The sequence below is a fragment of the Macrobrachium nipponense genome, chromosome 24 (genome assembly GCF_015104395.2).
Source record: "Macrobrachium nipponense isolate FS-2020 chromosome 24, ASM1510439v2, whole genome shotgun sequence".
Lineage (NCBI taxonomy): Eukaryota > Metazoa > Arthropoda > Malacostraca > Decapoda > Palaemonidae > Macrobrachium > Macrobrachium nipponense.
Genome location: NC_061091.1, coordinates 13,438,260 through 13,465,588, shown reverse-complemented (window position 1 = coordinate 13,465,588; position 27,329 = coordinate 13,438,260). Strand labels below are relative to the sequence as shown.

General features: G+C 38.2%; 2 protein-coding genes across 44 annotated transcripts in view; one reads left to right on the top strand and one right to left on the bottom strand.

The window, feature by feature from the left end:
• LOC135205456 (neuronal acetylcholine receptor subunit alpha-7-like) overlaps positions 1–24,689 on the top strand; it is a 479,209-nt gene extending 454,520 nt beyond the window's left edge. For 40 of the 42 annotated variants that reach the window (XM_064236073.1, XM_064236059.1, XM_064236067.1 and 37 more), the window contains 2 exons: positions 16,397–16,648; positions 17,767–24,689. In XM_064236073.1, coding sequence (XP_064092143.1) covers positions 16,397–16,648; positions 17,767–17,892 — 378 coding nt within the window. In that variant the 3' untranslated portion in view covers positions 17,893–24,689. Of the gene's footprint in view, positions 1–2,051; positions 2,064–16,396; positions 16,649–17,766 lie in introns of all 42 variants that reach the window. The other 2 variants (XM_064236060.1, XM_064236063.1) reach the window with 1 other exon arrangement.
• LOC135205461 (uncharacterized) overlaps positions 1–27,329 on the bottom strand; it is a 512,397-nt gene that overhangs the window by 297,673 nt on the left and 187,395 nt on the right. The window lies entirely within an intron of this gene.

Genomic DNA, 27,329 nt, shown 5'->3' with positions numbered 1-27,329 from the left:
GTCTTAATGAAAAGGCAAAGGAGAAAAGAAATATGCATAGCTTAATCTGGTCCTACTGCTCTCCCTGATTCTTGTTTTTGAGTCGTGTGTTTATTTTTGGCATTTGTGTTTGTTCGTTCTTTTTTGAAATATATGACCTAATACTAATGAACTTACTGTTTCCATTTGGCAAACAGCAGTGCTAGAGTTTTAGTCACAAAGTAATTTTACAGTCATTCATGCCATTTTTTTTAAAGAGATCAAATCACAACAATATCTTGTGCAGTCTAAATTTATCATACGTTACGCTTTCAGACACAAACACAAGACAAAGAAGTAAGAATCCCCTGAGCCCATCCAAGTCATAGAAAATAGTCAATCTTTCCCCACACAGGCACTTCTTGACACCTGAACATTATAGCCAGTCATAGAAAGAAGTCAACCTTTCACCACCACACATGTACTTCTTGACACCTGAACATTATAACCAATCATAGAAAGAAGTCAACCTTTCCCCACACATGCACTTCTTGACACCTGAACATAATAGCCACATCATAGATTTTTTTAGATAAAATGATCATTTCACGTTCTCAAAAGAAGAAGCTGACTTTGTCGCCTCTACCATTTCCAAGAATGGCTGTATTTTGACCACTGACATTTCCTTCCCTTGTTAGATATAACTCACATTTTTCTTCTGATTAGCCCTCATTCAAATAATCTCTCGCATAATGCTATTTCATGCTTGTTAACATTTTAACTCTGGATTTTTTTAAAAGAAGATAAAAATGATTCGATGTAAAGGAGACACACATCACCAACGCACACACACACACACACACAAGCATCCGACTCCTCCATCCATGTTTGTCAGAATTGAACAGGTCAGCAGCACAGCAGCAGCAGCAGCAGCAGTGGTGTCGTTCCGAAGCAAGCCTTTCCTTTCTCTCAGTTGCAGGGAAGAGGGCCAACCAGCCCCAGCCCGGAAACGTTTCTTTGGGGTTACGTGATAGTCGAAGTCATCAAATATTCAAAAATATATTCACTTGATATTAAAAAAAAAAATTATTATTAAAAAAAAAATCTTGAAATCACTTTCAGCCGGTCAGTTCAAGTTGAAATGTTTTATATATAAGCGAATACCACAGGAAAATGATAGGCAGAAATCCAACCGCTTTCGTCTTCACTAGGACATTGTCCAGGAACGAATGTCTTAGTAAAGACAAAAGCGCTTGGATTTCTGCCTATCATTTTCCTGTGGTATTCGCTTATTTAATGAAGTCACGTGTATCTACTGCGATTTTTAAATATATATAATATATATAATATATATATATATATATAATATATATATATATATATATATAGTATATATATATATAATATATATATATATATATATAGATATATATACTTATATATATATAAAATATATATAATATATATATATATATATATATATATATATATATATACTATATATATATATATATATATATATATATATATATATATATATATATATGTATATATATATATATATATATATATATATATATATATATATATATATATGGTGACCCTCTCAAGAGACGTCGAATACGAGCACTTTCTAGCAACGGGAAGAAACGGGTATTGCCTCGGACGGCCGCTGAGGCAGCTGTTGAAAGACTGGGAATAATATCAACTGAAACGTGACACACAAACCAACCCAGAAAAAATATGAACTAAGCTTTCACTTCAAAGCTCTCATAAAGACAGGCTGTGTTACTACTGTTGATCACTTTAGGCAGGTGTACAGATCATAGCAAAACATAATTGAGGACCTTCCACATCTCTTTGTTTTTCACCAGCACTACATTTCTGAAAGCAAACTACATTTTTTTGCAATAAAAAAAAAACGGTATGTATCATAAAAAAAAAAAAACAGATCTACTCTTGACGTAAACTCTCTTTTGACGAGCAAAAAAATCACTTTGAAATCTTTTTATCTAATATAATACTTCCCAAAGTTTAACGGTCAACCCCCTTTGTTTGCTACTCACTCGCTGGAACCTTCCGTCTATCGACAGTGTCCCTTGGAGGTAAGAAGCTTTGTCACAATGTCATTCTGCGTAACATCATCAGATATATATATATCACTATATATCTAAAATTATATATATATACTTTATATATATATATATAGTTTCTTATTTTTTTTAATTACATTTTGTTCCTGCTTCACCTAACGTTGAACGTTGAAAGGCTTTAGTCGCATATTCATTATCATTTTTATTATTATTATTATCATTATTATTATTATTCTCTAGGCTGGTTACAATCACACTCTTGAAGTTCTGTGCCATGTCAAACGCCAGAACTTGCTCTCAATTTCCTCTCTCTATATATATAGTATATCCAGCCAGGACGATATAACCATTATATTTTTTTTATAATTATTTATATAAACAATTATCATATATTATCATTAGTATTAATAATATCAACTTCCTTCGGTTGTAACTGCAGCGCCCCCTTTTTATATTTTGCACAACTTTGATTCAATAATACTATGAGAGACTCCTCAATTGGCAAAAATGGCATTTGCAACGGTTGTTCTTTTTTTATATCATTTCTTCTCTCAGAGACTTTAGTCATTTTCTCTCTGACGAAGATATATATATATATAAACTTTTTTTTTGCATCACTCGTTGTGTGTTAGTTCCTCTCTCTCTCTCTCTCTCTCTCTCTCTCTCTCTCTCTCTCTCTCTCTCTCTTCCTGTCTTAGTGAGGCACTGCTCCAAAAGTGCCACTGGTATTCTGCTTCGTTTTGTTATTATTCTATTTTTTTCTTGTAAGCAGAGCTGTTCATACTAGTACTGCTAATTCAGATATTTTTTGCACGGGATCACAATTCGGTAGTGAATTAGTAGATGCGCTCTCTCTCTCTCTCTCTCTCTCTCTCTCTCTCTCTCTCTCTCTCTCTCTCTCTCTCTCTCTCTCTCATCCTTAAACATATCAGCAATTGACAATCTCACACCCAAGTAGATTTCTTCTCAAATTACAAGTTCATATGCTTAAAAATAAAAAAATAAAAATAAAAACTTGGACCCAAAGGACAGAACAGTCGTCATTTCTTTCCTAAAAATAGAAAGATGATTATGGGAGACGAGAAAGACAATACCGTAAAAGATACTTTTTAAAATAAAAATAAAAAATCATACTGGGTGTGATATTTCATCGGACGTGGATTGAATTGCAAAAAAAAAAAAAAAAAAAAAAAAAATTAAAAAGGCGAAAATTGAGTAGACTAACTGCAGACGTGTGGGGGAAATAGAGAAAGATCAGTTCAGTTAATGTTGCTTTTACTAATCCTCACTAATTTCTATTTATAATACTGTGCTTGCTTCGACGGTGAATACAGATATTGGGCACCTTCCAAACAATGAACAGTGATTGTATTCTTTACCACAATATCCGTGCCTCAAGGCACAAAAACGTTTATTCACTAAAATCATATTCAGCAATAATATATCTTACGATTACTTAACCAACTTCAGAGACTTGATCTCCTGCCAGACTTACCAGCCAATATCTCAATTCTTATTGACATTACATTACCATTTAATATTTATTTGGAATAAATAATAGCCACGAGTTCCTAAAACGATGTTAGATATTAGAAATAACAGTAGTTTGAACCTGTTGGCAAATAATGTCGTAGTTGAACCTGTTGGCAAATAATGTCAAGTATTATATAAAAGCTCAGTGCTTAAAATTAACCTATCAAATAATGAAATCAATAACTCTTAAATCAGAATAACCCCAAAAAATATAAAAGATAATAAATATTAACGAGATCGATGCTGGGCATAATGTACGTACTCCCACTGTGGCAATAAAACACTATCATTTTCATAATTATACTACAGCTGGTTGGTGCCCGATCTCACCAGTTGAGTGAAATCACTATTATCCATAAAATCACAATTTAAAAAAAAAAACACTTCTAAAGCGATTCTTTTGCATTTCTAATCCCACATCCATCGCTGATGAGAGCTTTCTTATAGGAGAATTACTAGGTAGGAGCCAATCTTCTAATTGTCTGACACAGGCTTAACGAGGTGATCAGGCGATTAGAGGATTCTGGTAGTTATTCACAGCAGAGGAGAAGTTTTGCAGCCGTAAGAGGCCTTAGGTAAATAGTTGAAGACTTTACACACCATTAGCAAACTTACTGGCATCATAAAACCTACTACTCATTAGAATGGTACAATTATTATTTTCACTTACAAATTTGTAGTTGCCCCTTTTTCTAATGTAATCCACGGCTAAGATGGTTTATATTAAATTTATTGCTTATATAACTTATTATCTGTGTGCATGATCTATGTATGAACTGGCCCATCTAAACTTTGTAAAGAACCGGTATAAAAACAAAATTAAACTTTTAACAAATAAAAACACTCATATCATCAACCATAATAAAGGCACATCTGTTGCTCTGTGTATCTTTAAAAGTTTATAAACAAAATAAAAAAAATTAGAGTAGCTGGTATGTACTATCTTACGTGCAGACCAATTTCAGCAAAGTGACTTAATCACTCACGTTAGTTAGTTTTCGTTCCTTCCCATTTAAACTTGAACGATATAACAAAGATATGTCCCCCATATTAATAGAAAAATAATTAAAAACGCGAGATAATAAATATGACGAGAGAGAAAAACTGATGTCATGATGCAGACTGTCATCTGCATATGACGTTGCTTCTTCTCTTCGCAAAAAAAAAAAAAAAAAAAAAAAATCCCAGAATTTACTTTTCATGTTATCAAAGAAGAACGCTGGACAGTTTTACTCTCCTCACTGTAACGGCAAAGATCAGATGTATGTGCAAGGGATGATAAAAAAAACTTCAATCCTTTCAACTAAAGAATAAAGCAGTAAAAAAATATTTACTGCTGCAGTCTGTAGTAGTAATGGTGGTAGCAGTAGTGATAGTAGTGGTAGCAATAACAGTTGTGGTTCTAGTAGGATTATCAGTAGATAGTCGTAGATTTGAAGTGGTGACAGTACCAGTACCAGTAGCAGTAGCAGTAGTAGTAGTAGTAGTAGTAGGTGTTACTGATGATGATCATGTTGTAGTTAATGTTGTTAAAACTATCAAATCAAATAAGCTCACTTGTGTCACAGTTGGAACAGCAGTATTAGTAGAACATAAATGTTACTATCAATCATTATTCATATAACAGTAATGACAATAATAATAATAATAGTAATAGTCATAATAACAACAATAATAATAATATTAACACCATTCATACTGATGAAGATGATGACCCTTATAATGAAAATATGAAACAAAAAGAGAACTGATCAACAGCAAAAACACAATACCACACCAGGCAATCGAGCCCAAAAGGTACTGTCACTCATATATATAAGGTCATGGATATCTCCGGGCATGAAGCTGAATTCCATCAAACCCCTTTCTGGACGACGGGTCTGTATAGTGACGTACCCCTTTCTGGACGACGGGTCTGTATAAGTGACGTACCCCTTTCTGGACGACGGGTCTATATAGTGAAGTACCCCTTTCTGGATAACGGGTCTGTATAGTGATGTAAGACGGGCACACACTGTAATAACTTTCTGCAGCATAGTTAGGTAGTTGATCACTTGGCCAGTTTCGCACTCCCAGACACCTGTCATCACAGTAAGGGATGAAATGGAAATCTCTCTCTCAAACACCCGGACATCCATGAACTTATATGAGTGACTGTACTTGGACATCCATGAACTTATATGAGTGACTGTACTTGGACATCCATGAACTTATATGAGTGACTGTACTTGGACATCCATGAACTTATATGAGTGACTGTACTTGGACATCCATGAACTTATATGAGTGACTGTACTTACACCCATTGAGGCAGGAACGATCAAAGAACTGGAAAGGGGTGAGATATCTGTTTAGGAAAGTAACAGTGACGAAAAGCACCACATAAGAAGACACCCAATCAACCCTTCCCCTTTTTCGCAGAATGAAATGTAGTATACAGACATTTCCTCATCAGGATTTTGTTATATTATCAAAATAATGATTGATAAGAGTTTGTCGTGAGACGGCTCTGCTCTCACGATAGTTGAAAATGAGATTAGTAGTTAGACTTACCCAACAACTTCTTCCTCAGTTTTTTGGAGGAGAAACTGCCATTGCTGTTCAAAGAAAAAAAAAATGGCTTTATCAATTATTTTGCCAGTGGAACCTGTCTTCTCCTTGCCTTCACGATCACGAGAATAATGAACTAACAATGACTTTCTAATCTTTTTTTTCGTCATCATCATCACTCTTGCAATAATTGCTACTGCTACTACAGTTGCTACAGATCATTATTGTTATTGTTGTTGTTGCTGTTACCATCATCATCATCTATACTAGTAGTATTATTACTGTTATCAAAATGAATAGATGTTATTGCACACACAACCACGTGGTATATATTCACATTCGATATATGTAAATGCATTCCTAAACAACCATACAAGCGACAGACTCCTTGAAAAAGCACTTCACTTTGACCAAGAAATAAAAGCAATAACCTATGTGTCCACAAATCAGCTTACATAGTTCTGCTGAAGCCACAGGAATATTTTGAAACGAAGCGGCCCAGTGCCAAGCACTTTCGTGCACTTGACGCATCTTGGGCCCCAAAGATGTGTTAAATACACGAAGGTATCTGACACTCTGTAGTTTCTTTTCAAGCTTCTCCTTTGACTTCAGCTGCTAATCAAATCAAGTGCATATTTGTGATTTTGTCAATACATAATATATATATATATATATATATATATATATATATATATATATATCTATATATTATATATATATTATATATAATTTTTAATATATAATATAATATATATATATATGTAATGATTTACTTGGAAAAGCTTCAATAAGAAAAGAATATAACACGCAAATATCCAACTGATTACAACAGAGGATATTCGTGATAAACTATGTGGCTTCCATTTTTTTTTTTTTTTTTTTATACATTCGTTTAAAGTACCAACCAACGCCGTTTTTCCCCATACATTCTTACATAAGGAGGCACATATAAATACGCAAATTCTATATACAGTATATATAGTCTGAGCATGAAGCCCTTTCCAGCGACAAAGATAGCTCCACACTTCATAAAATTTTGACAACTGTCCCATGAATGAACCACTGGTGCATAAAGCTTCCTTATCGGTTTCTTTCTACACCTACTCAGAAGGCTCATTAGCAGAGTTGAAACCCCCTTTACACACACACACACACAACACCATTTACGTGCATCACACAAGCAATCTTGTACCTCTGGATATCACAACCCTTCCTTTCCATTAAGCCTTGATACTCTATCCATCCAGTTCTTTCTGGGTCTTCCTCTTCTCTTCTTAGTAATACCTGTAAACAATTCACTCTTATTCCCAAACCTACTCTCCTTCACTTTCCCCCAATGACCATAATATCTTACAACGCGATAATCCTTCCTTTCACCTACACTAATCATTTCACCACTCCTCTAAACTTTCTCATTTCTCGCCCTTTCAATTCTAGCCTACTAAGCAAACAGTTATTCTGAATATCTGCCCATCTTTAGTTTTCAGATAAGCAAATTGTTGTGCCGGCTTTGTCCGTCCGTCCGCACTTTTTATGTCCGCCCTCAGATCTTAAAAATTACTGAAGCTAGAGGCCTGCAAATTGGTAAGTTGACCAACCACCCTCCAATCATCAAACCTACCAAATTGCAGCCCTCTAGCCTCAATAACTTTTATTTTATCTTAGGTTAAAGTTAGCCATAATCGTGTGTCTGGGAACGACATGACCAGGCCACCACTGGGCCATGGTTAAAGTTTTATGGGCTACGGCTCATACAGCATTATACCGAGGCCACCGAGAGATAGATCTATTTTCGGTGGCCTTGATTAAATGATATACAGAAAACTCGATTGAGCCGAAGAAATTGTTTACTTGTTTCCTTTAGTTCCAATTTCTTACTTCACTTCAATATTGGAGAGTTGGCTCAACAATCCACTTATACATTACCATCTTGCCTTTTATAAGTGATACCGGTGGCTTCCTAGTTTATGCACACACACCCCACTACCCTCCTTGCTTCACCTATTTCAAGACTTGCCTCTACTCTAAGCCTACAGTCATATGGTTACAGATACTCTCAAAATGTCTCCATTCCTCCAACGTCCAAGCTGACATTCGTGGCTTCTTATTCCTGGTTTGTATTTGCTCTCCCAATCTTACTCTTGCTCACAATTTCTCTTAACGTTCATTTCTCGGAAACTCTTTCCAACTCTTGCAGTAGTTTTTGCAGTTTCTCTTCACTACTTGTAGCACCTGCAGCCATCAACAATTTACTCTCACACTTCTGGATATCTTTTTCCGTCCTACATGCAACTACATATATACACTGACTATTTTCTGACCTTTAGCATTACTACAAAGAGTATATATATAAGAAGGCCATGGAAACAACACAGCATTTCACTGTTACTATTAGCAAATCATGCCAGTGACATTTTCTATCACACCATTCACAGTTCAGTCAGAACCTGCACCACGACAAAATATCAGCAATCACACTTCTCATCTATACTTCAACCAAGTGCGTTCACAAGTATTTGTGCATTTTTCCTGTGTTCGTGCAATAATAATACTAGGTATATGACTTCCCAGCTTTATACGCCGATTACCGTCAGCCTGAAATTAATAGAATTCCTTGTCAATAAAGGAGTACGTCCTCGTACAAGGGATCCGCATAAATTTCACTGGGACACGGACACACTTTGGCAGAATCATACAAGAACATCGCAGGCATTTTAGACAAGTGTTGAGCCAGTTGGGCTTAGGCCAGTGTCAAAACTATGTCTGCATATATTCAAACACTATTGGTATCACATTAAAGAACAGACGTCAATTCTGCACCAATATAGAAAAAACAATGTATGGAACTTAGCGCAAATCTGGGCCAAACAGTAATAAATGCCAGGAAATGTGATTACGTGACACTTGGCATACTGACCCAAGTCACAGACATTTCATAAGCAAGAAATTTCAATTTCCAACCAGCACTACTTACTGCCACCCCACCAGAAGACCTAAAAGTATATCTTAGTTTTACCAGACCACTGAGCTGGTTAACAGCTCTCCTAGGCCTGGCCCGAAGGATTAGATATTTTTATGTGGCTAGAAACCAATTGGTCACCTAGCAACGGGACCTACAGCTTATTGTGGGATCCAAACCACACTATATCGAGAAACGAATTTCTATCACTAGAAATAAATTCCCCTGATTCTGAGTTGGCCGAGCTGGGAATCGAACTTCGGACCACCGGATTGGCAGCCGAGCGCGAAAACCACTCGTCCAGCGAGAAACCAGAAGACCCATGTAAACCTAACTGTATTGAGGAACTTGATTCTGACTGTCCACCAACGAATTTATATGTATATGCAGAAATAAATAAGCCAAATTACTCATATCTAATTGACTTAGAATCAGCTATTCTCTATGGGAGTTATAAATCACTGCAAACTAATGTGAGGACTCAAAATACAACTCTACCTTGAGGCCAACTTGCAAAATGGAAGTAAAAGATACCCATTTTCATTCCCTTACGTCATAATACAAAAAAATCACAATATATATACGTATATATATATATATATATATACATATATATATATATATATATATATATATTACATGTGTTCCCAGCAGTATATATGGATAAACAACTTGCCAGGGGAACTTTAGTGATTTATAGTATTCCATTCCGGAATTCCAAGTTTCCATTCCGGAATTCTAAGAATTTTCTTTAAGTTAAACAGCATATTCACGCAACCCTCAAGCCTCCCCTTTCGCAATCGACGTCAAAATGTCCTCCCGTTCACTGCCCGGATTTTTCAAAACACATTGACGACATTTTCGAAGAAATCCTACTCATCAAAATCATAAGATTCAGGCGTTAAAATCCAGAATTTGCGATACTGAAGATAATGTACTGGAGGGCGTTTAGATTCGAGCAAGAATCTAAGAATTAGATGTAGGGGAGAAAGTATCCTCTTTTTCTTTAAAAAAAAAAAAAAAAAAAAAAAAAAAAAAAAAAGGGGGACAAAAAAGGAAAAGTGTAAACCTAAAGGTGGTCCAAAAGTCTTGTTACCCCTACCAAAAAGTACCAACAATAGCGGTACAAGTATTGCAATAATACAAAATACATATCCTGGATTCAGTTAATTCTTGTTGTCCCTAAATATAATTTTAATTATCACGATTTTTTTTCCAAATATTGTTTAATTTTTTTTGTATTTCAGATGGCTGAAACTAAATAGACTGAATCGAGTACATCTTCTTCTCTATTACTATATATATTACTTGTTCTTCTATTGTTTCAGTGTTCTTTTTTCGTTTTATAGTTCTTACAGTGAATAACCTGAATCCAGGATATGTATTTTGTATTCTTGCATTACTTGTACCTCTATTGTTGATCTTTTTGGTAGGGGTAACAAGACTTTCGGACCCCCCTGTACATTATCTCAACTGAGTAGGATGAAATTAGATAACAGTAAAATAATCACTAATTATAGGGTATTGTCAGATTATGTTAATTCTAAAAAGGAAAAAAAGAAACTAAAATAAACAAAAACGTTCTTCTAAACTCTTGAACCAGCGTGATGAATACGACGACCACCCATACTATTGGTTCACTTTTTCTCCTTCCCGACCTTTAGGGACACTAAGATCCATATCACTGAACTCTTGAACATGCCACGTGGAACTACAAATACTATTATTCTAGTTGTTTATACACTATTTTTTATCATTACTACCATAAAGGCTAACGCACTGTACCATGACTTTACTCATTCTAATTTCTTAATTATCATATCATAAGATTTACAGGAACAAAGGAATGATTATCATTATAAGAGCAAGAGGTCTACTATATTATTACAAGAACCATTTGCACGATGAACAATATTTCCTTGATCATCATTATCATCATTGCGTTAGAAATAAGTGTTTCCTAAAGCCAAGGTTGGTGTGAAATTAAACTGAGTATTGGTAAAAATAACTGTAGTGTTAACAGTGGTAGCTGTAGTTACAAAACTCAAAATTAGTCATTAAGAGAAGGCTGTATTATTACCCCGCTGTAACTCTGGGAATTACACTAGACGTTTAGAACAATAAATTATTATTCTATCCACATATACTGTAGCCATATTTATGTGCAGACTTCCATTTCAGTATCAAATAACTATATAAATCAGATGTGTGTGTATGTAAACATACCAACGTAAGAACCTTCATATCAACTAAACAAAGAACTACAACAATTAAACATGTAGTGTCCATCTTAAGCTAAAATAACATCATCAGCTAGGCCACTATTTAGTTCTTAGGCATTCACAGTACACATTCATAAATTCATCTGAATTTTACCATGCAAAGTCTCACCACCGGGAACTCGGGTTGCATGTCATCATCATCAGCAGTAACAACTTCAAATTCACTGAGTTCCACAGGCTCATAAGGAATTTCTCGAAGACCTCCAGTCTTTCTGGAGCCTTCCTATAACACGAGGGTATTCAATTGTGTTCTAAAAGGTCGAGCTTGAAGGTCCACCTCAATCTGGGAGCCTCCTTTCTCTGCACTTATCTTGGAGCCTCCTTTCTCTGCACCTCTTCCAGTTGGAATGAGTTTTCAATTCCAGTCGCAACTTCAGGTTATATCCCATTCCAGAGATTAATGGTTGGCATAGCACAAGTGGGCCATTTGTTTTCTTGGTGGTATTTTGCAATAGCTGTCTCTCACGTTGCCTGTGCGATGCATTGTACACTATACATTCCGCAAGGCAGGAAATGTCTGAAGAGACTGGCTCTTATCTCTCTCTCTCTCTCTCTCTCTCTCTCTCTCTCTCTCTCTCTCTCTCTCTCTCTCTCTCCACACACACACACACACACACAAACACCATGGGTATCAGAACAGCCTCCATGACCCTTTCACAGTTGTTAACCTTACTTCAAAATCCCTACAATGTGGTACGGATCCCTCAATAAACTGTAGGTCCCGTTGCTAGGTGAGCAATTGGCTCCTAGCCACGTTGAAAAAATATCTAATCCTTCGGGCCACCCCTAAGATAGCTGTTAATCAGCTCAGTGGTCTGGTAAAACTAAGATATACTTAACTTCACAATCCTATAACTCAACAGTTACTCTTACCTCCTTCCTCTTGTCGTGAACAAACCCATTTCTCAATTCACTCTGCAAATACTTCTGAGAGATACATTCTCGTAATTGCTTTTCAAGCGTCCAAGGACAAAGTTCTCTCTCTCTCTCTCATGGATGTCTCTTTTCTATGAATAATGCTTCCCCTTTACAACTACTCTGCAGTGGCTAAAGATTTTGATAACTCTTTGTATATTTGGTTCTTTTAAGCTTGACGATTCTAGTCTTTCCATTCCAAGCTGCCTTTGCGACGCGTGAACGCATCTAGTCTATTCAGCTTTCAAAAATCATTTGCGTTGAACTCTTCAAAAATCAATCATTTGTCGCGTCTCAGCAACCGTGAAATGTACAAAATATCATCATTTGGTCATTAGTACAGGGATTCGAATAAACACCGTCCACCTGTCTGCTAAAAGAAATCGGTGAGGTTGCTTCTAAAGCTCTTAAGAAATGATAGCTATAGGCTGTGTCACACAGCTCTTATGAAACTATAGACACGCTACAACCCTGGGCGTCTAGCCAAACCAGTGTCGATGTAAAATGACAAAAGACCACTTATACTTACATCGACTGAGCGTTTGACCATAAGTGATTCCAGGATATCAGTTTCAAGCAATTTTTGTTGGATACACAGATCCAGGCACTTCATGCTACGCTGCTACTAGAATGTCAGTGTATAACTTCAAAAATCATTTTTACGAATAAACCTTACACAGCTCGGGAATCTTACTGGATACATGAAAAATACAAAACGGACATTCTTTATGTGTTCTGCTCGACAGTGTCTATGTATTCACTCTACACGTTATTTCTACACGGACTAGAATGCTTGCCAAATCTCTAACCCAAATGACATTGATAATGCTAGTTTGAATTTATTAAGAAAATGTGTTTTAGTCCAATAATTATTACCGATCGTAAGAGTAACATTAATCCAATTTAGCTCAATGTTTACCTGTAGAAATGAGTAGCATCGACATCAATGGTACGATGTCCACAGAGGTGGCATTAAGTTAATGGCAATAAAACAGTCTCCTAATAATTTTAGATAGTGCCTCTTTGCCAAAAAAAAAAAAAAAAAAAAAAAAAAAAAAAAAAAAAAAAAAAAAAAAAAAAAAGGAATTTTAAAGCTGTCATTAAATGGACTATAAATACCAAGTAAACAATTGTGATGAGTGACCCTTTCCCCGACAATGAACCAAGTAGCAGCAGTGTTTGTAGTTTTTAGCAGTAGCAATAGCAGTAGCAGTAGCAGTACCTGTTGATAACATTGCCGCTGTTGTATATTTGACGGAGAAATACCACCGATCATTAAATTTCAACAAACTCCTATACCAATTACACGACTGAGAGCTATGACACAGCCAAGCCATTTACTTGAATAAAATCACGACCCAAAAAGGTCATGATTAAGCATTTAATAGTTATCCCCACACTTGCAACCTAACAAAATTAAAAATCACGACTTGCAAACACAGTCAACATGTAAGTTGAACACTTACGTACAAACGTAAATGTGTACAAAAATGTGCACTTGTGCTGCAAGTCGGTGTACACATACATATAGTACAAAAGCCATTTTTATTTGGTCAATAATCGCAAGTGTGGATATGAGCTCAATTACTGTACGATTTTACAGTATTATATTATACATATAAACATTCGGTTTAGCTAACTAAACAGCAAAAACAAAGTTATATATATATATATATATATATATATATATATATATATATATATATATATATATATATACATAACGTAATAAAAATGAAGATAATTGTCGTACTGACATAAACTATAACTATAAATCTCTTACAATAAAAAAAACCATAACTTTTCCTTTAAAAAAAAAATTCTCTAAAATCATCTAAAATAATCATAAATCGCTACTTCCCCCTTCTAACGAAAATTACCACCTTAATTTTTACCGTTCTAATTTTGTCAAAACATCTTCCCCATTACTGAAATTTTCATTCCGTAGTTTATTATTTTTTTTTTTTCTCAGCACCCAACCGACCTAGATCCCCTTCCTATTTAACGTATCCATTAATTCCAATCACTCGCATAAACGTTGACTATTTTCTTCAATTATTTACCTAAAGTGGCCAAGACGTGTAACACCAGATAGCAAAATGTGCCTTGAACGGGTAAGTTGGTATATATAGGCAAATGGCAAACCATTCATACTACCTTAGCCTGTTTAGCACAGGACTTTGTTTCTTAGTACATAGGTGTTTAGAGTTCATCTAGTTTTGCATGACCTATGACCTGTAGTCCTGGAGATTGATCAGACCTCCACGTAGAATGAACTGTTGTTGTTGTTGTTGTTCTTGTTGTTCTTGTTCTTCGCCACACAATACGCTGATTAATTATCAATGAAAAAGTCACATTTCACAAAAAATAAAAAATAAAATACCTTTCTCATGTTCCTTTGCAACTACCCAGCAACATTTTTTTGTCATAACCCATAGATATTGCATTGCAATGCTCTAATTCAGAAGGAAGGCACCGACACTTTTTTTTCTTTACAATTATTATATTCAATATTATATATCTCTTTCTATTCGGAACAAGTGTTTATCTCGTTTGTTTCAATGCAATTCTCCTCAGGTCTCTCTCTCTCTCTCTCTCTCTCTCTCTCTCTTCACACACACACACACACACACTTCCCGCCCATCTCTTGCATCGTATGTTCTTGTCGTGGTAAAGAATGGTCAAGAAGTGGGTGTAGGCGTCTTTTTACTGTGCTTGAGTCGAATATTTGATCACACTTGCTGCTGAGAATGAAGCTGAATGGAACGCGCCCTTATCTGAATGGGACCCGTTCCGGACACGAACACTCCAAAGGCTGTAGTAGTAGTAGTAGTAGTAGTATATAAGGTCACTGACACGTCAGCGTGTCTTCTTCTTCTTCTTCTTCTTCAGTAAGCAATCTCTGCCGAGCGTTGTCAATGTATAGAAATTAGTAGTATAGTAGGTGCTTTGGGCAGGTGTGACCAAATACCGGAAGGCCATCTACACAAAATACGCTCTCTTAGTCCCTGTCTGTCGTGGGCTCATTTTCTTCTTTATTCCTAGAAGTCGATTGCAACAAAGTACACTTTAAAATCGACCCCCGTCTCTCTCAAGTAAATATAATTTAAATATAATTATTGGAGCATGAAATTTATTTTATTATTATTATAAGAATACGGGCCTTTTTACGTTAGATTTTTTTATGCATAGACGTGTATGCGCGGATATCTGTGTGCGTGTGTGTATGCCAAGAGTGTAGTACGTACAGACACGCGATATACGAGATACACTTTATATGTATAAAATTTTCTATTCGTAAATCACAGAAGTTATTTTTGCAATTGTTTCACATTGTCTGATTTTCTATTTTATAGAAACCAGTTTAGCATTCATTCTTTTCTTTCCTTATTTACCCCCACCCCCCACCCCCAACACAGTCTCTCAGTTTATTATATTATTATTATTATTATTATTATTATTATTATTATACCTGCTTATGGAAATGTTTACAGATCTAAATCTATGTTTTCGACACTGAAATCTAACACTGGTTATAATTCTAGTTGTCACTATTTCACCGATAATTTCTCTAACCTTTACGACATAAAATCACCATGCAAGAAATAACGTAGATAAGTTTGTATTTCAAATCTTATGATTCTTAATTAAATCCTTTTACTGTTTCAAAATGAGAGAAAAAATGTCTTAAGTGTGAATTTCAAAATTCTACTGAATACAAAGAGTGATAAATTAAGCATAGGGAGTAGTTTTAAGTCAATATGAAATTCAAAAAGCAAGTCATCAAGTCAATCTTTCTGAATAAGGATGGCATCAATAATTCACGTCATAAAAATCAGAATGAAGATATAACATCTTTTAAAAAATGAAAACTATAATTTCTCTCGATAACAGAGTCAATTCGATCTTCCTTTGACTATCACCATTCTACGTCAGCCTCCAACTTTCGTTTCCATGTTTTTCACATAACTTTCCTCTCTCTTCCTTCTTCTTCGCGCCGTCTCTCCTTTCCCCCCTCACCCCCAACCCCCTTCCTTCACTCTGAACGACACCGAAGGACCGGGCCATTTTCGGTCCGAGCTCATGCACCGCCCTTGATGTTCCAGGAACGTTCGTCGAGATCCCTACTAGCAAACGTGCTCGACATCGATGACGACTTCCGCGCCCACACTCTACCCCACACCCACACCACCAACAACACCGCCGGGTTCATGCGGGTTCCACACGGGGGGCACTCGGTGGACGACACCCACCTGGTCCACACTTGCATGTCTTCGTGCACCAGAGAACTCAACCTGATCCTGAAGGAGATCAGGGTTATCACCGATAAGATGAGGAAGGATGACGACGACGAGGAGGTAAGGCGCTGGGATGATGTCAGCGGGTGTGTGCGAGAATGAGCGAGTCCCAGAGAGTGGTTAGTTACGGGCAGAGAGTGACTGGTTACGGGGAGCACCTCAGGCGCCTCGGCGCGCTGTCCGAACGGTTGATAATGTCATTCCAAACTAACGGCTATAGCATGTAAAAGTCTGCAGACCTTCGTGCTGCAGAGAATATGTGATTACACAGCGGATTTTTTTTTTTTTTTTTTTTTTTTTTTGTGATCAACTGAATATTTCTTATATATGTTTTTTGGCCGGAATTAAGTCTACTAAATTACTTCATATCGGTAATATAAGTCAAGGAAAGCTTCAATCATCAAATCATTGAACACAGTGTGTCCTATAACTTTGCAAGTTGCCACATTCTTTAGTATTAAATTGCAGTTCTTTACTTTTTAACAATGAACATATCTGGCTTATATATTCATAACACGCAAGGTATGAGTGAAGTAATAAAAATAGCATCCCAACACAAGCTTTTGGCCACTCGAATTTTCCACTTGTGGGCCGTCGGGAATAACAAAAAAATACGTATATATAATGAATTCTACAATGTTTATTTCACAGTTCTTTAATGTTGTCTTTGAGGAGCTTTCCACCAGAAGAATATAATTCGTGCAATTTACAGGTTCAGTTTATAGAGGAATGCATATTGATTCACTAATTTGTATCGTTTCTCGTTATTTGTTGTAAATTCTGTCTACATTCATATATCGACTGTTTATTGTTATGGGCGTATTATCACGTATACATGCATTTTTATAAATCAATTTGTTGCGTATTTTTTACTAATTTCTAGTCTAAGGTTTTCAATAGTTACATGATGTACACATGTTTATCCGTGACATCTACCGTATTTCTGGACGCTGTTTCTTTTCCGATTTTTTTTACACTAATTTCACCGGACTATTTTTGCACAAACTCGCTCCCCCCCCTCCCCTTTGCATTGCATTGTTTCTAGCATAGCAGTAAATTTCACAGGAATTTTTTGCACAAACTCCTCTCCCACACACCCGGCCCCCACCCCTGCATCACATTGTTTCCAGAATAGCATTACATTTCCATGCACTCTCTCCCTCTCTCTCTTTTTCCAGATCGCCAACGACTGGAAGTTCGCGGCTATGGTGGTCGATCGCCTGTGCTTGATCGTGTTCACTCTGTTCACCATAACGGCCACCATCGCAGTGCTCCTGTCTGCCCCACACATCATAGTCCCATAACCAGAAGGCCAGATGACCCCTACGCTGGAGCCATCGACAGCACATGATGACCTTATGAGGGCAGCATTTCCTCGCGCAGTTCCCGGAGGTGGCAACAGTGTAGAATATTTGTGGCCCTCAGGCTGCAGGTGTTTCCGTCATCTGGCTCTCGGGTGTTCCGCCCCTTCAGCCGCTCTGAAGACAAACAAATATCAAGCCCCACTGACGCCGCCGCCTCTTCTTCTCTTCTTCATCTCCGGGAAAAGGGGCGAAAGGGGCTGGCAACCCCACCCCCCAAAATATTATATAATAATAATAATATTAAATAATAATTCTAATAATAATGATAACAATAATTAATAATAATAATACTTGTTCTGGTCACGATGCTTCCATAAGTGCCAAAGGCCCGGCTACGCCCGCCCCCCCCCCCCCCCCCCCCCCCCCCCCCCCCCCCCCCCCCCCCCCCCCCCCCCAGCCACCACCCCACATCTTCTCCCCCGGCCTAACGAGCGACAGTGTGACATCATCGTTTTCATCACCGTTTCATCATTCCGTCATCATTTCAATGCCACGAGGCAGCCTTTGCTCATAAGACAAACTCTTGTGTCACGGAGAGTGGCACGCCCATTCCGCGCTGCCGTCTCCTTCGGTCTCCAGTAGTACTGCCGCCTTCTCGCCGATCAACAGTGGTGGGCGGGCCTCCTCCTCGCTGACCCCGAGTCGGGCACGGTCATTGGGACACAGGGGTGCCAAGACAAGACAAGACACGCGCCTTCTGGGCTGACCCTCACCGCAGCTCGGTTGAAGGGCCGGAAGCCGGCGTCTCCCTGTTCATGTGGTGATTCTGCAACGATTCGTTCTTTGGTGGTCGTGGATCTCGGAGGTCCTCTCGCTCGCCGTTCAAAGCCGTTTTTTCAGAGGAGAAGAAGAAGAAGAAGAAGAAGAAGGGCCCTGGATGATGGTCTAGGGGCAGCTCAGAGCCGCTCGTCGCGGGAGTGGTGGATGGATGGAGGATGCACCGCCTCGAAACGCAAGTGCAATTGCTGACGGCAAGAGCCAGCCAGGGGCGCGCGAACCTGGTGTGTCGTCGCTGCCAGATATTTTGTTCCATTAGATGACAGTTGCTGCCGCCCCGGGCCAGGCCTTCGGCCGCCGAAGAAGCTGCTGCTGCTGCTGCAAGCGAAGAAGGAGCTTTTGTCGGGGAACTCGCAGTGGGGGAGAACTGGCGGATGCCTCCCGGCGTCGGCAGAATATATTATGTGGGCAGTTGGAGTGGCTGTTCCTGAAAACCGCGTCAACAATGAAGACGTTCAAAACGCTCCCGGAAAAGAGACAAGAAAACAGAGAAAAGATTTCTATATCCGGAGAAGGGCATCTCGTCGAGGTAGGTGGTGCTTGGGCCGCGCGAGAGAGCAGTTAATTAACTGTTAGATGGGCAGGCGAGTGGCGGCATCTCGTCGCAGGCAAAAAAGGTCGCCTCCCACAAAATACAAACTGATAAGAAATCCTTTTAAAGAATGGACTTTTAGGCGCTTCTGAGTTCTGGTTTTATATAATGTACACTATTACTATGACTTCAAATACATGAGTTATACGCCATAATTTTTTGCTCCGGCTGTACGTCACGATGACGTCACGTACAGGGTGTGTGTTCCCTTTGCTCATTGAGTCAGTGTTATGTGATTCTGATGTTATTGTAAGCATCAAATGATTAATAGGATACACACGTATGGGTATACACGCGATGTACGTTTGTATATGTATATGTGTGTATACGTGTGAGTGTACGTGTACGTATGTATTCACGTGCGTTTGCCACCATGTGCAACAACTTACATACATACATTCACGCACACACAAACACACGAACCTCCTTTCTCTTGAACTATGTAAGTCTCGATTAAGAGTCTCCCATGCAATAATCTCGAAGTTGTTGTGGATGGTATGGGTGTGGGGGAGGCAGAGATCTGGGAGTGGGTAGGAACGGTGTGGGGGCTGTATGGGGGGATCACGTCAACGAACCACTACAAAATATTCCTAGTGTGGAAAGTCTCTCTCTCTTTCACACATCTCTTAACTCTCTCTCTCTCTCTCTGTCTCTCTCTGTCTCTCTCTTTCTCTCTCTCTCTCACAACAACCACCCGCCCCTCCGTCTTCTCCACCCACACGCACGCAACTTCGTAACCCCCCTCCCCCCGCCCCCCCTTAAATCCCCGCGCGTTCCCACCATTCAAGTATATAGATATACATAAAATATATCAGTGTGTACATAGTTTTTTTTTCTAATTATGATTTACGAAGGACATGAGTATAGGAGTCTATTAAGTAGCGCATTTCTGTTGCCGAAGTGACTGAAAATCTTCAAAGATGCATTTAAGTATAATTGTCACCATTATTCTCGATTATTATCAATCTCCTTCGAACCCCGTTGAAGAACACGCGACAGAGAGACATTACACATCGGACATAATCCACATATACGTCGTTGTTGTGTTGCATGCAAAAGGAATTGCACGCAAAAGGAAAAAAAGGAAATAAAAAAATTAAGTTACGTTGGAAGGGAACGAAGAAAACACCTCTCCCCTACTGTTAGTATATCACTCGGAAACCAACAATCGAAATAATACAAAAATACCATCCATAACGCGCACGCAAGAAATTCAATTTATATAGTTTACCAATTCATTTATATTCCAGTGTACTGCATTCTGATGCAATTAACGTTATATATGAACGAGCAAAATTCGCTGTGCAGATGAGCTAAATTTTCAACTGGCGAGGGTATACTAACAGACAGACATCGATCAGAGTGGATTACAACCTTATTAAGATACCCAGCTCCTCATAGATATACGAATGCCGATTCTACTCGATATCAAAATCAAACAAATATATATTGTTACATAGCAACATAATGTCTATAGAGAGAGAGAGACTTGCTGATAGATATATCTATTAATATGTTAAGATGCATCCATTTCAACCTTTCCACGCTGTACAGTAGTTGCTCATTTCTAGAAAACGTTCTCTCTCTCTCTCTCTCTCTTCCCCACCTCTCTCTCTCTCTCCCTCTAGTAGCGCTGAGGGGATGGGGTGATTAAAGACGAAGAGAAAAAAAATAATAAAAACACCGAAAGTCTCCTGTGACACTGAGAGGGCCAGAAGTCAACATTCAGGTCCAGCGCCTGCGAAAGAAAGCTTGTCGGTCCTTTTCTGAACCTGGGTTATTTGTAAAGAAGTTCTTTGCGTTCATTTCTGGCCGGTGTCTTCGCCGAGTATAATCCAACCCGACGGACGAGTCCTGACCGACATGGTCATCCATTTTCCATTTCCTTTTGCGAGATATACTACTACAGTCCTAGACACAAAGAGAAGTCTTTCTCAAAATCAAGTTTGAGGTTCCGGAACAGCCATTCTCAACTTCTTTCTGAGATAAGCGATGACGACTCATCTTGATCGGTGGCTTCCATGATTCTCTCTCTCTCTCTCTCTCTCTCTCTCTCTCTCTCTCTCTCTCTCTCTCTTCCACGTGGCTTCTCTCTGCCACTCGACAGTGTCGCACTTGAACTGGAGGTTGGAGATTTGAGATGGGGCGTCGAGAAGGACAAAACGGGAATTAATAAGAGAAAAAAAGAAAATGCATCTTAAATTTAGACCCTCATTCCGTTTGCTTTGTAAAACAGTAGCCTGTTATTCCATTAAAAAGAATAATAATAATGATAACATGACTTTTGATTACATGTATAGCCAAATGTATACATATTTATACCATTTTAGATGAGAGAGAATAAAGTAATCCACAAAACGTAATAGAACCTCAGTTCGACCCACTGCATCTCCCGTATTTTCTGTCTGGCGTATTTGACGAGAATCTCTCTTGGCGCTTTTTTCATTTATCGCTGTACATACGGGTAACTCGCTTTCATTTTCCTATATACTTATTAAGGGTCCCCTCTGAAGAATGACGATGATGATGATCTTGTTGCTAGCTTAGTGATCAAGCCAAGTTGTTGTTAGGTATATTTGGACATTTTTTTGTTTTTTTACCTATCACATATACATATTATATATATAAATATAAATAATATATTAATATAAATGAAATAGCTTTCATAAAAGAGAATAAACGTATTTAGGGGAGGTTGGTTGCTTTGCCAAGTTTAAAAAAAACATATATATATATATATATACATATATATAAGGGGAGGCATACACTTTCGATAGCTGGACGGTATCATGTCTTTTCATACTGCCAGGTCAGAAGAAATCAATTTATTGAATAGGAACTTCTTATCCTCCTTCATCAACTGTTACTCGGCCTCGTCTGGAAATGGGATGAATCTCTTCCTCCTCCTCCTCCCTATTCCTTCTCCACCACCACCACCTCCTCCTCCTATTCCTATTCCTTCTCCAACACCACCATTATATACCTCCTCCTCCTCCTCCTCCTCCTCCTTTTGAATGAGGGAAGCAGAGTCCCCCTTCGTACAGTCACTCCTTTTCGTAAGGGGGACGAATGAGTCTCAAGAGATAATGCTGTTGTTGTTATGTGCACCTATACCACGGTTATTCTCACCGGGTCAAAACAGAGACTAGTAGTGTTGACAATACTGGCGCCGTATCTGGATTGAAATTGTTTATAGTTTATCATTACGCATCTGTTCATTATTGTTATCATTAGTGATTTTATCAGATTGATTATAATTATACGAGTGTTACATATATATTAACAATGTCTTTATTATTGTTTCATTATAGATATCACTTATATTTGTTCTTGTTCTTATTGATTCCAAAGTCTCGCGGAAAAGTAAAGCTTGTGGTTCCGGCTTTCCTCGTCATCGTTTCATTCACTTCTGGGTAGACTGGAAGGATTATCAAAATGATTATCAAAATTGTTGACGCTGTGTTGATGAAAATAAGGCGAATTTCAACATCCCGACGAGAGTGGAATGAAAGCGAAAATAATATACCAGAAAATGTCGGAAAAACGAAAAAAAAATATATATATCAAAAGCAGCTGCTGCACTCCCTTCTGCAAACGACGAGCCTGAGAAGCAAGTGAATAATCATGTCAAAGAACTTGTTAACAAGGGAGGAGAAAATAAACTGAATAATGACCCATTACAGATACAGAACTTGGAACAGATATTTTTAATCGAAGCTGACACGAGACAGTGTTTTCTTAGGGGGCGAAAATTTTCTAATGACAACTAGTGGTTTTTTGTGCGCGCGCGCGTGTGTGTGTGTGTATGTGTGTGTCGTTCGTTGACTTACACAGTTGGAAATTTGCAAAGGAAAGGTGAAAACGAGCGAGTGCTGCTACCAAGTGGTTGCCTTATGCGTCTGTGTCTGTTGCTTAGCATTCGGAACAGCGAAAGGTGGAGATGAGGAAACCGGTGAGACGTTTAGAGAGGGAAATGATGATGATACTGAAAATATATAAATACCTTGTTTTGTTTTTTGTGAATTTTATAAGGAAAAAAAAAGTGAATGTTTAGTGCTACTAAGAATCCTGAAACTGCCCAGTCAAAACAAGAGACAGACAGATTGGCAGTTATTCATTGTATCTTGTAGGAATAATATTATAATAATAATACTAATACTACACTTTTTACCGTTTTACATAGAGAGGAACACTAGTGTTTATAAGTGGAGAAAACAATAAAAAGACAAAAAGACTGTGTCATTCTAGAGCGGTGTTTGTAAAAAAAAAAATATAAATAAAAAAGAAGTCTATTGTAAACGGGTGTTAGTACTCTTTTTATGCCATGTGATTGGCGCCTAAAAAAATGAATATATGTAAAAAGTTTTAAAAAAATGTCACCGCAGCTGTGATAGTGATTCTGATGGTTCGAGAGTGTTTTGAAGTTGAGGCAAAAACTTCCTTCTTCATTGTCTCTCTCTCTCCTTGCATAGGACAAGCGGATCATCCCCTAGTCATGGAATGAATGATATCAGCGACGTCTACGAAAAGAAATGAATAGTCATTAAAAAATAAAGGAAACCAGATATCAGCTACGCCAAAACATAACGACTCGTAAAATTGTAAAAGATTGGCTGTGTCAGAGATGTTGTTGTTGTTATTATTATGAATTGATTTTTTAGGGATATGTATCACGACTGATCATTGCTGTCATTGTTGCAATGGATTACGATCATCATGACAATTATGGAATCCTTATGGTTATTGTGCGTTATTGTACGATGCGAGTGACGAGAGGCAGGGGGTGTGTCCTGGTTAGCTGTACATGTAATACTCTTCGACCTTATAAGTTAGATATCGTCTTGACGACCTAATGGTAACCCACGCTTTATCCGAAACGGCCCTTGCCTATTCCCCGTCCCTCTCGCTTTTTTCTTCTCTTTTTTTTTATATTTTTCCCCCTTTTTGGTGGGGGCGCCGCCCCTTTAAGGCGAGCGCCTTCGGCGAGAGCGATGATCCCACGGAGGAATAACACAGGGCCATCTTGACAATCCTGTACGTAAAAGGGATACATGGGGTATAATTGCTACTGTTAATTAGTATTAGTTAAACTATCATATACATTGACTGAACATTGTTATTACCATATTAGTTTGGCTTCTAAAAGGGTGCTTTCTATCGTGTAGAATTTTTCTAGTTATCGCATATCTTGGGCAGTGGCAGGAAACACTTCGATTAAACATGGTGGTTAATGATTTCATCTTCTGTTTTTGCGGCCTCTCTCGCTCTACCACTTCTTCCTTCCTCCTTCTTCAATCAGTTCTCTCTCTCTCTCTCTCTCTCTCTCTCTCTCTCTCTCTCTCTCTCTCTCTTTCCCTCTAAGTCTCTCCTCATGTCCTGCCTCTGTTGTTCAAGAGAGAGGAAGACCTTAATTGCGTCACTCAAACCATATGCAGACGTTGCTAATTTGCTCGCTCCTTTGCAATACAAGAACAAGTTTTTTTGTTATTGCCAGCCATTTTCTTCTCGTAGTACTGGATGCGGCAATTGATAATAAATCAACTTGTCAATCTACCTACCTACCTACCTACCTATCTATCTATCTCTTCATTCAATTGCTGGCCTATTGCTTCCCAAACCATACTTGTGCGAAACACTACTAAAGTAAAAATATAAGAGGCTTCTAGGAACAACGTCAATTTTTTCTTATCAACATCATCTGGTTTGGCTTCTAGCTTTCTTTGCTTCGTCTCTTATTGAATAGTATCGGCTTTCTTTCACTCGTTTCGAGAATGTTTGAATATATATAAATATATATATATATATATATATATATATATATATATATTTATTTATATATTATATATATGAAGATATATATATATATATATATGTATATATATACATATATATATATATTATATAATATATATATATATATATTATATATATATATATATATCCTTTAATTCCTCTCTCTGTAGCTGCCTGTCTCTTTCACACTGTTCCTTTGGATTAGGTCCGAATCCCCTCATCGGATCCACCCCCTTCGTTTTCTGAATCCCTGAACTTCCTGGTTGTCACTTACCACACGAAATAAGGGAAATAAAAAATTGTCAATTGAATTCAACAAAATCGGTAATAAACAGTTTGTGAAATTCGAGCGATGCTTCTCAGTCTATGCGTTTTCTTCCTCTCGTCTATATTTTGAGGTGTTCCTCCGCGGTAATGTCATCTGGTCAAACGTGGAATTGGTGAAGAACAGTACTAGGTATATATAGATATTAATCGCTGCACGCTCTTTCCTCTTCGCGTTGATTTTCTTCCAAGTCACAAACATGCAAGCATTCTTCTCATCCCATCTGTTGAAGCCAGGGGACGGCGCGGCGTTCCTCTCACACCGCCACCCGAATTGCGGTCGTACGTTCTCCTTCGTCGCACAGAAAGAGAGATTTTTTGTGAGATTTTGTCGTGAGATTTCTTGTGTCCGGTAGACAGACGGTTCTTACTTCGGTGTCAATTATAGTGGCCTTGCATTGTGGTTCCGGGCGCATGATGACCAAAAGCATTCCTGCCCTGCTTTGACCCATCGTGAGAAGTGATCTCCTCCTCCTCCTCCTCCTCCTCCTCCTTCTGCAGGTCATCGAGTTCCTAATCTGAAGCGATCGATCCACGGCTCCCGAACATCCCAAGAGCCACGGGTGGGTTTTGGCGCGCGCCGCTCCTCGAATACCTTGGCGCGAAATTTGACGCGTACGCGCTGACTTTCTTAGTAGCACCTTTGTACGATCTGCTTTAAGGGTTCGAATGCGACGGAGCGCCTGGGCACGAATCATGATGACCCAGCGTTTGTTTTTGAAACCCTCCCATTGAATACGGAACGATCAGGGGATAATTGAGTAAAGTAAAGTAAGAGAGCACCTGTTTAGCTACAGTCAGATACCCATTCACCATTCTGAGTAGGATTCGAGAGCGTGCCAGTTCGACAATGGTGATGGGACGTGCGTCTGTCTCCTGGGTTTGTTTGTTATCTCAGATCATGAAGAAAAACTGTACAGAATACACCTGCTCTTATTCATAATGTGGACGCCCTCTGAGATGCGCACTACTTCTCGTTCAAAATGAATAGGCAAGGAATAAAGTAGCAGTTATCCTAAGACTCTCTCATTCCTTGTCCATCATAAATCGTTTTTATTAAATGTCTTTCTGAGTCTGTTCGCCAATATGTGACGCGAAAACTGCCTTTGGCTGAGTTCATTGTGGACGAGTGTGGTACTCATGCAGTATAGCACTCATTGTGAATGAGCTGTGTGTATTTTCCTTGTTATTATTGAGTGTGAATAACGCCAGTTAACATGAGGATAAATCCATCATTAGCCCAAAATCAGACGGAAGAAATTGCATTGTTTTTTGCAATATACCTCACAAAAAATGATATTAAAAAGTCTTCTTCATCCTATAACAAAAAGAATCTTGTTTTCTATGTACTTCACGGTGTAACATATTGTCTCGGATCTGTTATGAACCTTTACACCCACAAAATTTCTGAACAACTAATATATACAAAGTGATTCTCCTGAAATGTTGCTTTAAAGAACAATATGTAAATATATAAATACATACAATTTTTTAGTCCTATTTAAAATCGCCAAAGATCTTGCTGTGAGGTGAGTTCCATAAGAGCGAGAAATGACTTTTAAAAGTAGTCAAATATATATATATATAAGTATATATATAAAATAATAATTTCCGCCCAAATGCTCAAAGACGTAAAGGGACTTCTGGTGTTCTGAGAATCTGGAGGCAGCCGCGTTCTCTATCGACAGAGAGAGAGAGAGAGAAAATAAAGTAAAAACGAAAAAAAAAACTTGTGCAAGTTAACTGTTCTAACTAACCTCTGAACCCTCAAGACCTAGACATACATAACTCCCCGCCCACCCTCTTGCCTCCCTCTCCTCCTCCTCCTCCTCTCTTCTCCTTGAAAGAATTCTGAGGTGGTCCCAAACTATCGGTAGGGAACGCCTCCTCC